This window comes from Mizuhopecten yessoensis, unplaced genomic scaffold, assembly GCF_002113885.1.
Source record: "Mizuhopecten yessoensis strain PY_sf001 unplaced genomic scaffold, ASM211388v2 scaffold11039, whole genome shotgun sequence".
Lineage (NCBI taxonomy): Eukaryota > Metazoa > Mollusca > Bivalvia > Pectinida > Pectinidae > Mizuhopecten > Mizuhopecten yessoensis.
Window position 1 is genome coordinate 430,695 of NW_018408848.1, and position 16,746 is coordinate 447,440.

General features: G+C 35.8%; 1 protein-coding gene across 1 annotated transcript in view; it reads right to left on the minus strand.

Moving 5' to 3' along the window:
- LOC110464888 (ras-related protein Rab-14) overlaps positions 1-5,790 on the minus strand; it is a 17,751-nt gene extending 11,961 nt beyond the window's left edge. Inside the window, exons 1-5 of the mRNA XM_021520349.1 lie at positions 5,705-5,790; positions 3,498-3,617; positions 2,066-2,111; positions 1,086-1,217; positions 137-203 (exon numbers count right to left, since the gene is read on the minus strand). Of these exons, the coding sequence (XP_021376024.1) occupies positions 137-203; positions 1,086-1,217; positions 2,066-2,111; positions 3,498-3,603 (351 nt within the window). The 5' untranslated portion in view covers positions 3,604-3,617; positions 5,705-5,790. The remainder of the gene's footprint in view (positions 1-136; positions 204-1,085; positions 1,218-2,065; positions 2,112-3,497; positions 3,618-5,704) is intronic.
- Positions 5,791-16,746: the final 10,956 nt, after the last annotated feature.

Sequence of the window (16,746 nt, forward strand, 5' to 3'; positions counted from 1 at the left end):
GTTGTGATATACATACTGTATTACTCAGGGGTTGTGATATACATACTGTATTACTTAAGGATTGTGATATACATACTGTATTACTCAGGAGTTGTGATATACATACTGTATTACTCAGGGGGTGGGATATACATACTGTATTAGGGTTTGTGAGGTTCCGTGCGTCCGTTAACCAGCTGCTAAGATGATTATATGTACTCCTCCTGTAATGAACAGAAATACAAAATGTATGTGTATAGACATTTGAGCAGATACACCAGAGTGCCTCATTCATTCCTAATCTTTGAAATAATGAGATAAAGAACATTCACTGACTGAGACAATGAAACCTGAACGAGGTGGATAGCCAGAAAAAAAATCACAACCATAGCCCAAAGTTTGTTTTTCATCTTGACCAGGGTAACTGATGATTGCTTTCAATATTTAAGTCCTACCAGTTGCTCTGTCATAATCTAGTATAACTTTTTGTATCCTGTATATAAACATTGTGTATAACAATGCAAGTGCTGATTGTAATGGGAGCTGTTAAAAAGTCCCCAAAACTAGTCCCGCAGTCACAAATGATGCCAATAACAGTTGCAGTAATGCTTATAGCACAACTATACACCTACCTACCAAATATGAGCAAACTCAATATCTTAATTTCAACCTATCACAGACGGTGGCATGACACATCGAAACATGAAGAGTCTGTCAGTTGCATACCACCCTCCATTTACCAACATTCATGTTAAGTTTCATAAATTCTGCCCAATAGCTATATATAATATAGGTTTTATGAAAAGTGGCAGAAACCATGCCAGCAGACATTCATACTTAAATCATAGATCATGGGGCTACTATTTTATAGCTTCTTTTTAATAGAGGTTGGGTTATTCAATCTAAACCACTTAGAGATGCAGATTCTAGCTATAGTCTCTATGGTAACTCTAATGTTATCTACTTTGCAATCTAATGAACCAATTAAGCATCTACCAGCATCTTGATTAAACTGTTTTGAAATTAATTTTGCATCTTGATTAAACTGTTTTGAAATTAATTTTCCGTCTGTTATAGCTCCCAAAAGAGCATCTTTGTTTACCCACCTTGTAATATCGTAGACCATGAGAGCCCCTGCAGCCCCTCTATAGTAACTCCGGGTTACTGCCCGGAACCGCTCCTGGCCAGCTGTGTCCCATATCTGTAGCTTAATCTTCTGACCCGATACCTCGATTATTCTGAAACGAAGAAGGAAAGGCATTTGCCATTGCATAACAATATTTAAAGAAAATAATCCTTAAAACATGGAATTGAATACAGCAAATAAATAATTTTTCTTCTATCTGAAAATAACATTTAAGAAGTAACTCAACCTTCTTCTAACGACATGCTGTCATCTGTTGGGATGAAGCCTCTCTCTATGCAATGTATCCCCAGACACATCCACTAGTCAATATCACTGATAATTAAAAGTCATGTCCGTTTGCAAGAAGTGTGGCGAGACTTTATAAAACATGGCGGACATGCATAATTCAAGTGGATCTGAAGTTCACAGGTAAACTGACTTAGCTAGGTGTGAAAATAGTCAGTCAAGACTAACAGTTGCATTATCATATATCAGTTTCTGTTTTTTTATGTCTCACTGTTTTGGGGTTAATACCCACATTCTGGTTCATCTCAGATGATTTTTTTTAACGTGAAACAGAAAATAGCATGTACAATATGTACCAGTAGGCAGTAGATTTCATGGGAGGTTATATTACAGGATGTGAAAATTTGTCTAAACTACTAATTTCATTAGACAACTTGAATGTCAGACAGTCATATTTTAATTTATTAGGATGATGGACTATAAACATTATTCATCAACGCATAATGTCAATTATTGTTCATCTTTAATTAATCTGACGGAAGAATTTCAGACCATCTGATCAGATGATGGATATGCAAAAAATGGCACCAATTTTGTGACCAATGTCCTTTGCCAAACAAATTCAACATCAGCCATACAAAAAAGTATCCTGTCTATACACAGTAATATTAGAGGCTTAACCACAGGTGAGTACAGATGATCGCAGCTACTTACCTGGTACCAAACTCAACACCTATTGTATGTGGACAATCTGCCATAACTGAAAATTAAATTAAAACAAAAACATTAATATATTTCAGCATTCATTGTCAGGAAGCTTAACGAATACATGAACAAATGAAGAGATTTAACCAGTCTATTTTTGATTGTACAAAGAAAATCAATGGATGGAAAATATGGGCAATGATTGACACCCTAGCTTATTTGTCATATATAGTTTTATTAAGATTATCTTTTAGAATTGGAAATTGATTGAGTAAACAGAATTACTGATTTAAAATATAAGATTTCGCACCATCAATTTTAGCTGAATAGTGAAAACCAGGTGACATTATCAAATTTATAGGAATCAAAAATGTATAGGAATCAAAAATTATGAAAACTGAATATCCATCTACAAAATAAGAAGGTAAAACGCTATGTAAAAATTCAGATGTAGTACTGTAATATGTTACCTTTGCCTCCCAACTGATGTGAAAATATGATTCCAAAAAAGAAGTATGATTTCAAAAACTGACTTGTTACACAGAGTTTGTCGTTTAATTTAATTGTGTACAAGGGACTAGTTTTTTGATGTCCAAAATAATGAAATGATTCTTTCTGTACTTGTATTTATTAAGTTATTGATCTGAACCAATAATTATCATAAGTCAGTTAAAAATGTATATTTTCAGTTGCTCTGCATTAACACTATATAACCTTACCAAACAAAAGGGAAAGATATCATATCATAATTCTCACATAATTCCCATTGGTGTAGTGATATGAAGAACATGTTTGTGTCACCTTGACTAAATGACGTCATTTTGACCGATGATTAATGTAACTCGCAACAATTTATATATGTAGTTATGTTGTATGAAAGGTGAATATCCTCACGGTGGAATATATTGATAAAATTGTTGAAATTAAATTGACGATTTTGTGTTTATTTCCACGAACTATATTTTTTGCCTGGAACGGCCGTGTGTACTCGTGATATCACAAGAACAAATCCCATTGACAGACAGCGCTAAATCTGACTTTGAAATGCAATAACATACTTAAATTAAACCGGAAGCATAAGTATTAAACTGCCTTCTTTGGAAAGTTATTGTCCTTTAATTCTCACAGGATTGCAGACAAATTAATTAATACATGCTAACGCGGCTATTCAATTTGTCTGCAATCCTGTGAGAATTATAGGACAATAACTTTCCAAAGAAGGCAGTTTAATGCTTAAATATCACTAATTCCTAACACTAATAAACTACTCTAATTGTCAAATAATGACATCAGTATTAGTGTGTCACCTGTGACTCATAACCGTATATAAACAACAGAAATTGATCTTGGTAATGAATAATGAGCAGAAGCTATCAGTTCACCTGTCATAAAATTTACATCAATTCAAACGGTATGTTAAATAACTTCCCGAAAAACTTACATTTCTTTTCTGTAAACTGGTGTAACAGACATGATTTCCCTACACCCATGTCTCCTATAATAATGTATTTGAATATATAGGAGTAGTTGTATGGGCCCGCCGCCATAACTGTAAAATTTCCTGTGAATATAAAATGTTCATATTAATTTTTAAAAAGTTAAGGCAACAGTACTATTTAAACAGTAATAGAATGCAACTGGATAAATATATATATAGTAAATCTACTTGACCTGGTTTAAGCAGGAATATAGCTTATTAAGATTAAACTTAACTAGAACCTATCAAATTTGACACCTACATAAAAAATTGGGGCATCAATACAAAAGAAGTTAAGTAAAATAACAAATTTTCTCTCAACTTCTGGAGTTAAGCTCTGGATCTATTTATTAATTATTCAGGTTGGGCACAACGACGCATTTCATATGGGTACTAATCCTGCATTTGGTAATAGTTACCCATTGGTGTATAATCTTATAACTGAAATGGGGAATAAAGTGAAATAAAAACACACAAATTTCTTTTAAATACTTGGAGTATAAAGGATGTTATTCTTTCAACAAAATCCAATAAATAACACAATGAAGCACATTTGTGCAAGAAAATTATCAATTATGATGTCTAACCTAAAAGGACAAACCATATCAATGACTTTGTTCTCCATTGACTTCAGTGTGTAGTCAATGGGATTATCTAGTGCAAATGCGAGAGGTAAGCATGCGCATGATTTTTTTCTGTGTGCTATTTATAGCTACTCTACAACACACTATAAGCAATAGAGGTGATATAATTTGTCATTTTCACAAAAATTCAAACTGAATTAATAATTCTTTTGCCAAATTGTACCTCATTGTATTTCTTATTGGATTATGCTGAGAGAATGACACCCTTTTTTAATCATAAGTGTAAAAGAACTGGGTATGTTTTTATTTCACTTTATTCCCCATTTCAGGAATAAAATTGTTAATCAAATGAGTTATTGTTACCGAAATGCAGGATCAATTCCAACTGTATTTGTAATAGGATGAGGAATAGGGATAAAGATAGTGCCGTCGCTGGGGGCTAAAACCGGCAAACCTTGGCTCTCCAGCCCGATGCTCCACCGCTGAGCTAAAGGGAAATTTCTTACAGCTGACGCTTGTAGGGCAACCTATTCAATGCACTTCTTTTACACTATTCCCCCCTTTTTTCAAACACCATACTGGGTTTTTTGACTCCCCACAAAGGGTTAATCTTCCTTGAAAGGGGAGGGTGATAACGGCACCAATTTGTAATAGGACGAGGAATAGTGATAAAGATAGTGCCGTTGCTTGGCCTCAAACCCATGACCCTTGGCTCTCCAGCCCAATGCTCTACCGCTGAGTTAAAGGGAAATTCCCTACAGTTGACGCTTGTAAGGCAATCTATTCAATGCACTTCTTTTACATGTACACTTGTATGTGCTGGTCATGATCACTGACATCTCGCAAAGACAATCAACTAACTGGTTGGCTGTCAAATGATTCAAATCCAAGTCTGCCCATTGTCTTGTAACACTCAGGACACTCCTGTTGCAGAACTAGCTAATTGTTTATTTTATGAGATGGACTGGGGATATTTAATGTTAACATATCCGTGCTATCCATGGTATGCTTTATGAAACTGAAGTAGACTGTTCTCAGTCTTTTTTTTTTTAGATTTTTTCAATCACATTTTTAGCAAAATAAAAGGAATTATTCCCAAAATTCTTCGATACATATAACGTAGCCTAAACGCTGCACATAATACTCGACAGAGGGTGTTGCAGAATATCTAGATAGAAGTCATATTTCCCTCATGACGAAACTTGTTCACTCAATGAAGAAAAGCGCCGAACCTTCCAAGGCAAATCCAATCAAATTTCGTCTACGTTTTCAACTTGTAAGTTTGTGGTCAACCCTGGACCTGAGTAAGTTTCAATCACATTCAAGATATTTTATGCACAGCCATTTACAAATCTGAGTATTGGCATGCTTTGATTCACAATTGTCAACGCATAATGTCAACAAACACAAAAATGGGAAGTGCCTGGGAAGTCAGGTGATCGGTTTCGATAGCTTATAAAGGCCGCTTTCTTAGTTATTGTGAAGATAATAGAGATCTGAGTATCATGATGAAAGATATGTGACACTAGATGATACAAAAATTGTAAAATTGGATAAGTTTAACCCAAAGTATAGATGATTATGTACCTGCTTTGAATCGTATCAGTGATTATGCTCTGAATCAGCAACAAGATGGCGGATAATGACGTCGATTATGGCGCCATCTTATGTGTAATAGGTAAGGGGGGTTACTCTAGCCTAGTCACGGTCGATTTATTTTGGCATACTTTGAAAATTTGGTTTTTCAAAGATATGATACCATAAAAATACCTTCTGTCAAGATATGCTTAAAATTGCGTCATATGAATAATAATAAAATGTGGTGTGTTTTCGGACGTTAATTTGTTTGTTATGCATTCACTGCCTACATAAAATACTTCTCACATTCTTATCGACTGCAAAATATTTTTTCATAACCTTTCACACCTAATTCATCCCAAATGTCACACTTTAAGGTTTTCTAGGTTATTTTTCTAAATTTTATACTTTTTAGTTTTAGAAACTTTAGAAAGCAAATAAATATTTCTTTACAGTTATATCTTTTTTAATTAATAAAAACAGAAAAAAATCAGGATAGAAAGTGTTGCTTTAAGTTATGTAAAAGCTTTTTTTTTGCTGGGCACGGTAGTCCAGTGGTAGGACGCCGGGCTCGTGACTGAAGGGTTGCGGGTTCGCGCCACGGCACGACAATGTGTTGTGATTTATTGATTTAAACATTTTTTATTTGTCATTCAACAAAAAGGATTAGGNGTAAAGCCCCATCAATCAATCAACATGGTAGAGTGAACGAAACGTATTATAGTAGAAAGGTGGGTGTTTCTATATGTGTTTAAATGTTTTATGTATGTCCGACCCCATTCCTGGTGTTCTCCCATGATAAGTTTCAGGCAATTTATTTTGGAAAAAATCAAAATGATTTAACAAATTTCGAAATTGAAGGAGTAAAAATTGACTGTGAAGAAAATGTAAAGCTACCTGGAGTAAATATAGATTCAAAATTAAATTTTGACCAACACATCTCAGAGCTATGTTGAAAAGCCTCAAAACAGTTGGCGGTACTCAAGCGAATTGGAAACTCCTTACCAAAAAATGTAAAAATGTTAATTCTCAAATCCTTTGTAATGTCAAACTTTAATTTTTGTCCTGTTATTTGGCACTTTTGTAATAAATCTAGCACAAACAAGATGAAAAAATCCAGGAGAGAGGACTACGTTTTGTACTAAATGATTATATCTCAGACTACAAGGATATTTTATCGAGCACAGACTCATATTATCTACATATTACTCGCATGAAACTCATTGCTTGTGAAGTTTTTAAAATTGTTTATAAGTTATCTCCTGACTACCAACAAGAAATAATAAATATAAAATGTTCATCTTATTCATTTAGGAATGAAAATACAGCACAGCTTCCAAGGGTCAACACCACCAGGTATGGAAAGAGGTCCTTCCGCTATGAGGGCGCCCGCATATGGAACAGCCTGCCGAACGAATTGCGTAAAGTGAACTACTCCGAGTTCGGCAGACTGATCCGTAGGTGGGACGGGCCCGAGTGCGGATGCACTTTATGTGTTGGTTAGCGTTTCTGGCTACCTATTTTTCCTGCTTCGTATGTGTCCTGTGCTGGCTGAAGTGTATTGTTTAAAATGTAACGTACAGCTTTACATATGGCTCTGTGCTTTTTGTCAGCTTTGTAGTTTTCAATTTGATGCTTTTGTCATATGTTTATTTTCTGCAAATGTGCTGTACATACTTTATATGCTTCATATTTTTACTGTTTAACGTTTCAATATGTACGTGTATTTTGTAAAAAAATCTTGTTATGTATTTTGTTCTTTACATGTGTTTGTCGAAATACAAGCTCTTCGTAGCTTATGTTGTATGTTTATAATATTCGACGTAAAATAAAGCTTCTGTATCTGTATCTGTATCTGTATATCNAATATTAACTCTATACAAATCATAATTTAAACTACTACATGAATGACACAATCGTGTATGTAAAATATCTAGTTTTCGATTTCCTACATGAAAAAAAATAGGCAACAAGTAACTTTTGTTACGCTGAATCGATGATTTAAAAATGTTAACGGATGGCTGCTCTCTGACAGTGTTTGGTAAATCGTTCCATACCTTATAGAAGGAATAAAGGATTGGAATGAACTAGACAGACGGAAATTGGGAACAGTGTAGTTTTCAGTATTTCTCAAGTTGTAGCTATTGCGTTCGCATACTTAAGGAGGAAGAATGTTAGGTAAATAAGAAGGTGTTTGTTTATTATGGAGTTTGTACATTAGGGAAAGTTTCTTAAGTTTTCTTCTTTCAGTGTGTTGTATCCTTGAGCAAGATACTTTACTCAGCTTGTTCCAGTCTACTCAGCTGTAACTTAGTACGTGGTTGGGCAGTGCTAGAATTGTTGAATGCTAGCTGTTAGCGCCGAAATGGCAGCTCCGGCTGTATGCTACCCAAGGAGTTGAGAAATGCATTGGCTGGTAACAAAGGCCCTATAATCACGGATAATAGTTTGTGAACCGCTCATATGGAGAAATGACGGTCACTTTGCTGATTTGCATAATCCGCCATCTTGGATAAAATGGCGGCCATTTGGCCCATTGGGATAACACAATGGCCACATGATTCGAAAAAAATAACTTACAACTTCTCACTGATCTTACATGTTATATGTAAATTATTTAATATTTCTTTTTAGTTATATTTTCCAGAACATATATGCCGTGACATAAAGTTTTTTCCCTGTTTCAGACGCTGTTAAATAAATGTGTAGACAATCTTTTATTCTAAGTTGGTATCACATATGAACGTATTTGCTCGATCACCTCATAATTTTTATACGTCAAAAAAGGAGCAAAAACGGATTTTCATGACGAGAAATTAAAGCATAATGATACTGACATGTACTTGAAGCTATAATCGATGTTGTTATATTTTTTAATTGATAAGTCAATCCGTCTGCCTTATTGTTGAATAAAATATGTAAATTTATCAGTCGTTCCAACTAACTATATTTAAATTCAACATTTGAAAAAGAGCTGGTATTCCAGCCTAGCCTCCGAAATGATCATCTGAGACATGTAAATTTAATCTTTCTCTCCGGGACAGTCTGGTTCACGTCTTGCACCCCTTATCTGTTAAATATAAATATACACAGTCCTTAGTATATTAAGTAACACCCGTCAGCCCGTGGTTATTCTGTCCTTATTGTTTTAGAATCTTTGTATCACGTATACTAACAGTACTACTGCAATATATATGATATTGCAATCGTCATATTTGGTATTGTTTTATTCTAATCATGCAACTTTTTTAAGATACCACACCTTTTAGGCTATAGATTCACTTGTTGGAATTTTAGTTAAAACCAGTCGTGCAGTTGATAATTGAATTACATTACCCCTTCGGGGGCCCCTTGAACTTTCGCAAATTTCTGATTTTAAAACACGAATTTCTCGTTAACCACGAGGATTTGGATTTTGTAGGTTAATGTTTCACAATTAACATCTTAAATGTCTTCTAACATATAAATAAAATAAGATTTGTATATAGTGTAGACGTAACAAGTACAAAATGCACATTGTTTATGCTCCTTCATCGGTAGTATAGAATGTGCGAGAATGACAGCTGTCTGGCTGTATATTCTATATTTTTCCTTATATTGAGAAGATATGTAACTCCCGTTCCCATTATCTTTGATAAATTTCGTTCAATGTGACCAGTTGGTTAATTTTATTCTACAGAGTTGTCTTGAAATACGCCAAAATCGTAACTAAAATGAGCCTGGAAATTATTTTTTTCTGTTGCCATGGTGTCGCGGAAAAACTATGATGATCACGTGATCAAACATGCCCCGTCCCTCATTAATATTCGTGAGGAAAAGTGGCACTCATTTCTCCATATGTTTGAGACGACCTACGAACTAAGATGTGATAAAGCGGTTTATTATACCTCTACTTTATTTACTCTGTATAAAAGTAATTGGTTAAATCGAATATATCCCCACTTTTGCCTAACTGTGTTTTAGTCCTGTGTGTTAGTCTGGGAACTAAAACACACCTACACTCGGGTGTTTCCGCCGAGCCAATCAGGCGAGAGGTAGGCGGAGCTTGTTACCGAACTCTGAAGCAATGCTCGAGGTGGGCGGAGCTTGATACCGAACTCAGAAGCATTTGGCTTCATTGCCATCAAAGGGGTAGTTGGGACGTGAAGCTATACAGCTTATGGCTTACAAATATTTTGTAGTTAACACTATCTCACCAGTGTGTATCGGTATAATAAAACGGTTAAAGTATGGGGTTGAGGGATATAGCAAGTTTCTGGTGTCTCTTGACCATGCCTATTTCCCTCGGCTTCTCCTCGGGAAATAGACCTGGTCTCGGGACACCAGAAACTTGCTATATCCCTCAGCCCCATACTTTAACTGTATAATATAAGAACCTCCAATTATATCTTTATTCCGGCCGCGACCTTCGGCCCAGCCAGCCGCTCTACCGGTTGAGCTAAAGTGAAAAACAGATAAATGGTCGTGAAATGGCAACTAACGGAACATGTAATCTCATTTAATAAAAGGAGTGTGTAGGATATGTCCAACAATAAATGTTAACCCTAAATGCAATTACAAAATTGGTTTACATAATGTAACACTATATCAATGTCAAAAGAATGCGTGGAAATATCAGAACATATATAAGCCCCAAATGGAAATTAAGGAAAGAGCTAGTACACAATAGAATGGTTCTGCTGATCAAAGTCTATCCGTTGAATGTGAGTAGATCCGTGTTTCACAAACATGGTATATTGTCTTTGATGTTCCAGTGTCTACATGCCATGTGTAACAGGACACTCACTTATTCATCAGTATTGATGTATATGGTATTAATCGTTCCCCGGATGTTCCACAAACAAATCGGTCACAATGGGAGAAATTGAAATGTCCACAATGGTGCCGAAGTGTTGCTGATAGATGGTATCTCGGAATATATTTTTTAAAGCTGATATATGTTGTCACCACATATTCTAGCAAATCCATGATGTCATGAAGATTGACGATTGTCGCTCTTCGCCAGGATTTATCTACCTGGTGATACTTTCTGCCAGATCTTATGAGTTGGAGACTTTGTACAATGTATTTGATTTACGCACTCACGCTAGAGACATGGAAACATAATAGAAACAGTATAGTCTCAGTTTTGTTGATATTGGGTATACAGTTACATTTTAATCTTCTCCGCCATGGGGTACAGTTATATGTATTGGGAATCAGAAATCTTACTCTTTCCTTATCAATTTTGACATGAAGCTTTTCACAAGCATTTTGTTTTGTAGCATGGCTACGGCCTTGCCCTCATTATCAACGGTGTCCATGACAGCTGTTGTCTTTCGTATTTGGGTCTGCCTAACGTTTAAAATGTGCAACGTTCTTCTTTCATGGAATTCAAAACCCTCATCAAATAGGAGCTCAGTTTGAAGATGAAATATCAGTCATTTTATAGTTTTAAACTTAAATCGTCATTATGATGGAACTAAATGCAATCTTAGTTCAGTCGAGTTCGTCAGGTCATTTTAAAAATAACAAAGTTCATGTTTTGTTTGTAATAAAACTATTGACACCCAAGTCGATGTCCTCTGTTTGTATGCAACAGTAATGTTTTACGTGTAGAAATGTTGACAGCAGTCTATGACTTACATTATAGAAATACAACTGACAGAGTGTTTTGGCAAACACCAACTCTTAAAATGAAAGAGTGAGAGAGTTTGTAAATGTTGTGTTGTTCACGGTTTGGTGTCCTGTTTGAATGCAACACACCTTACACTATTAAAACAGGAGTTGCTTTTCCTTGTTGATATTATATGTATAACTGTGATTGTATGGTTAAAGACAAATGTAAGATTCACGATGGGATGATTTAGAAATAATCAACATATTTGCGTGCATTATGGTGGAATAGATAACGAGGGTGAGAAAATGTTAGAAAAAATAATATAATCAGCGAAGGCCGCTTGCGGCCTGAGTCTACTATAAACAAGATACACAATATTATAGTCCAAGTGACCTAGATCATTATTTGAACTAGGCTGTTCTCTTGCACGTGCAAACATTTGTCACGTATGCCTATATGTCTTCATTTCACAACAAGCTGCGTGTTTTTGTTTTGTTTTGTACCCAGTATGCGACTTATTTTGTCTATTTACCCTGGATATACATTGGAAGGACTTTTCATTTTCAGTCACCATTCGGTTGAAAGACGATAAAAAATAAACACTGACGTAATGGTTTATAAATATGCCTTATAAATATCAGATGTTTATTTCAAACAATCAACATGAACTACCAATCTATCGACATCGCTCGTCAACATATGAAATCAGCATTTGGCAGATTTACAAATACTTTTTCAAGTCACCTTCGTGGTACTGAGTTCGGCGGAAGATTTTGACCGCGAACCTGACAGGTTTAAAAAGATCTAGAGATTATATAGAAATTGTTTTTACATACAAAATTAAATGCGTGTGCTAACACTCGACAAAAGAGCCTAGTCTTGCGGCTAGCTTTTTTTGTTGAATTTGCGGGGGAGGTTTTGGGAAGAGCGTTGCATGCACACGGTCTGCTGGAAAATAATACATGCACGCGCATGGTCTATCGTAGTCTCGTTCAACCAGACTCTTGTTGTCTGCGCAAGCTACGCCGAACAGAGATTACAAGTGATCAAGCGTCGGATTGAACGTGACTCATCAACAAATGGTAATTAACCAATGAAAAGTGTTGTTAAATTGTAGGTAACAAGGGAAGAACGTTTCGTTGTGTTGTGACCGGGTGTGTTGACCATAATGTTTGGTGTCTTCCGTTATGAATGACACGTAAATAGATGAATAAAGAGATACACAAAGTCACTAACACGAGTTACAGTCTTCACAAGAGATACTTCAATGTTACTCTATATAAAATAACGAATTTGAAATGTTACCGTCGCGTATCATATGGTAACATAGAACTACAATAGGACACAACAAAACTGAACTAATATCAAGCTCACATTATCTTAACCAAATAAAAAACATTTGAAACGCATTATTCTGAACAATGTTGTGGACAAACCTGAAAAATGAATACAATAAAGCCCATTGAAAATACATCAATACATTTATTTGAATGTTTATATTCATTTCGGAATTATGGCAAACGGTAAATGTATAGGTAGAATTTATTTTTAATCGTGATTTGTTTGATTTGTGGCATTAATTATCCGGAGATTGTGTTATTATAAAAAAAATCTTTATGCTTTCTATTTTCCAATAGTGAAGTTCCATAGTGACGGCGATAATATAACTGTATAATGGATGATAATCAAGACTTTCCAGTAATCCTACAGTGCCACAACAATTTACAACAGAAGGTGAGCAAGGGAGATAACCGCACTTATGGTTATAATAATACAGCAATCTTTATGTAAACATGAGTAACAATAAACTAACTAAATAAATAAAATGAATAAAAAATAAGAGACAGTTATATTTCTTTTTGTACTTTGGGAAAACTAGGAGACATAATGCAGTGAGGGAACCTGAAGAACCGCCAATCCTATTGATCCGTCAGTAACAACTTTTCATTTCTGCAAAATCCTTTGCACTTGTCAATGACAACTCCTCTCAGTTCTCTAAATCCACCACGGTCTCTGTTCCTTGAAATCTACTGGTAATAGCAGTGGTGGATGTACCAGGTTGGTGGGCCTCCTTTGTATGGAACTGTGCCTTCATACGTGTCTATGTTGCCATTGGGCTCGGTGTCAAAGAAGGTATACCCTGGCTTGTCTGTCATACCGCTAATCAACTGACAGCTACCCACCGTGTAGGGGAACAGAATGAACGGAGTCGTTGACGGGAAGGTGACTGCAACCGCTACTGATCCATCGTTCCTGTAATTAAACCCGTTTAAGGATATACATTGCATTACAATCACACGTACCTCCGTTTAAAGAGAGGTCCAACAGAATAAAGCTCTGATATAACTGCAATATTGATAATTTGATAATTTAGTTAGTTTAAACTTTCTTTTATTCAAGTATTTCAATTATATACATATATATGCAATATACATATATATATATATATATAGCATTTTGTAACAAAACACAAAATAGGAAATAGAAACAAGTGTCTTAGACACTTACGTAAATCTATCACCTGATAATTTATAAATAACGCATTTGAATGCTACATAAACATATAGATGCACTGCTAAAGTTCCGATAATTCTGCATTAAATAATATTGTTACCAAATGCTAATTTTAGATTCGTTTTACACTGAGATCAATACTTTTTTTTCTCGTGTAAGCATTTACGTTTGGGAGACTGAGATTGAGCAGACGGCAGTTGCTTACAACCTGGGTGTCAAGGCAAAAGTTGTTGGTGTCAGTGAGGACGGTTTGCTTTTGTTGTTGACGGAAATCATGTTTTTTTACCTCATTTTTTGAATTTTTAAATACATAATGCTTCTAATATTACAATCTTGCAATTGCATTGGTTTGATGTTTGCCTTTAATATTTGTATATTTACAAATATTGCATATTCAACCTACCTACGTAACAAATTAGTTGTTTCATGGCGGTAAAGAGATTAGTAAAAATTGTTGTACTTCGTTGCTGTGGAGGATCCTAAACTGTTGTTGCAGTCCAGCACATTTAAATTAGGGAGAGGCCAGGGCAAGTTCGGCCTATTTTTTTTTTTATTAAAGTCGTTCTCTGTAATATGATGTTTGTTGAAATTTATTTGTTAATGCACCATTTGGAAGAGAAAATCAGTGCCGCCTTTCAAAAATAATAATAACAGTGCAAACACATATGTATTTGAAGAATTATTTTACTTTGGCCAAGTCCGACCTATGACGAATTATGACGTCATAAAGCAGGCAACGTCAAATGTTTTCCCCGGGTTTTTTTTGTTGATGCATGCGTTGCATTGTCCGAACTTTGCCCCGACATCATGGACCGACCCTGCCCGAAATTTATGTTTCAATAAAACCGTATACTTCAGCATTCATGTAAAGTCAATGTAAAGCTTTAATGTATACCATCATGTGAAGCTGTCGGTGTGTTACGCGTATGGTGAAAAAGTTGTAATTCGGTTTATAGAAAAAAAGCAAAACTAGAACGAAATGAGGTCATGAATTTCTTTCTACCCCCATAAAAGTAACTTTCTCGCTGTTAGTTTTTATCATTGAGTTTTCTTCGCCAACTTTTCGTGTGAATGTCCTGCTGAGCCAGTTAAACTGCTAAGATTCTTAAAATTGTAAATATTTGCTTAAGTCCAAATATATCAAGGGTGGCCGGACTTACCCCGGGGCCGAACATGCCCCGGTCTCCCATACCACTCAGAAATTTATGGAAACAGGTATACAGGAAATGATATTACCTTTATTGCTTTGATTAACGCCTCTAAGAATATTTCCTTATCAATCAACAGAACTGACGGAAAAATAGACATACTTGCAGCAGAAGTACACGATGGAGTTGCGGTTGTACTCCCCGTCTGGTAGAGTGCCCGTTCCCTGAGACCTATCGCTCGGCGCATAGTCTTCCTCGTCTATGGTTATGCTGCCACTGCTAAAGCCTTCAATAGACACGATACGATGATATAAGGTACAATGTTCATACAAATATATATTTTACTATCAAGACAAAATTAAATGTGTGATAATCTATTGTAAAATTGTTAAATACCCAGTCGATTTTCACAGTATTTTGTCATTTTCATATGGTCATTACAAATGAAGTTCAACATCTATTGAATTGCCGGAGTGTCATGAATACATGTTGAATGGTTATAATTGAAAATGTTAAGTGAGTCAAATAGGGTATTACTATCATACCAGTTTTACTCCAAACGGCTATGTTAATCATTTTCGGAAGTGACAGCGTATGAACAACGAACATAGCTGAGGTTGAACGAGAAGCTGCAAGAAGGCAAAACGCTACTCGTCAAAATAAAACAGACATTACATGATCCTACCTATGGGACACCCCCCTCGTGGTCTTGTGCTGCAATGTGATACCTATCTGTGGTCACACTCCTTGTGTCACAATAATAATAATATACAACATTTATATAGCGCCCTATTTAATATGTAAAATTACTCTAAAGCGCTTTACAACATATGGATTATAGTAATAGTTATAATTGTGAAACAAAAACAAATGCTTACAATCACTTTCATACATTTAAGCAAGCAATGTGCACATAATTGAACAAAAAAGGGTGGTATTTACATGACGTCTTTGCTTTGCAGAAACCCTAACATGCAGACGTGAAGAGGTGAGTTTTGATGTCCCTCTTGAATTTGGCCAGGATATTTGACTTTCTAATAGCAGATGTTAAGCTATTCCACAACGTGGCCGAAACCCTCCCAAAGCACCGGTTTCCATAGGTCACAATACGAGATTTTGGGACACACAACAATGGTTCTGACTCCGACCACAGTGATCGTGACGGCTGATACAGGGTAACAAGCTCCTGTATGTACTGAGGAGCTGTTCCATTCAGCGCCTTGCATGTGTACACCAAAATTTTGTACTGCGACCTGTATCGTACAGGTAACCAGTGCAATGAATATAGCACAGGTGTGATGTGTTCTCTCTTTAGAGTACGAGTAACCAACCGTGCTGCAGTGTTCTGGACCCTCTGCAGACGACTAGTTAGTTTGTCAGATATACCACAGAGCAGGACGTTACCATAATACGACTGAGAGGTAACAAGTGAATGCACCAAAATCTTGCATGCATCTTCAGTTATAAACTGTTATATACAGCCGATGTTCCTAATCTGGTAGAAACAGGATTTGGCAATAGCGTTCATTTGTTTTTCCATGTTCAATGAACTATCAAAGTATACCACTAGGATTTTAACAGCTGGGTCAGTCTCAATAGTTCTGGCACCGACCTTGAGCTGGAGAGCCATTGTTTGATGACACTTTGGGGGAAATGACGATTAGTTCCGTCTTTTCCTGATTAAGCTTTAGCATGTCGGCTTTCATCCAGGTACAATGATACAATGTGATACCTACATATCATCACACTCCTTGTGTCATGATGCAGTGTGATACCTACCAATAGTCACA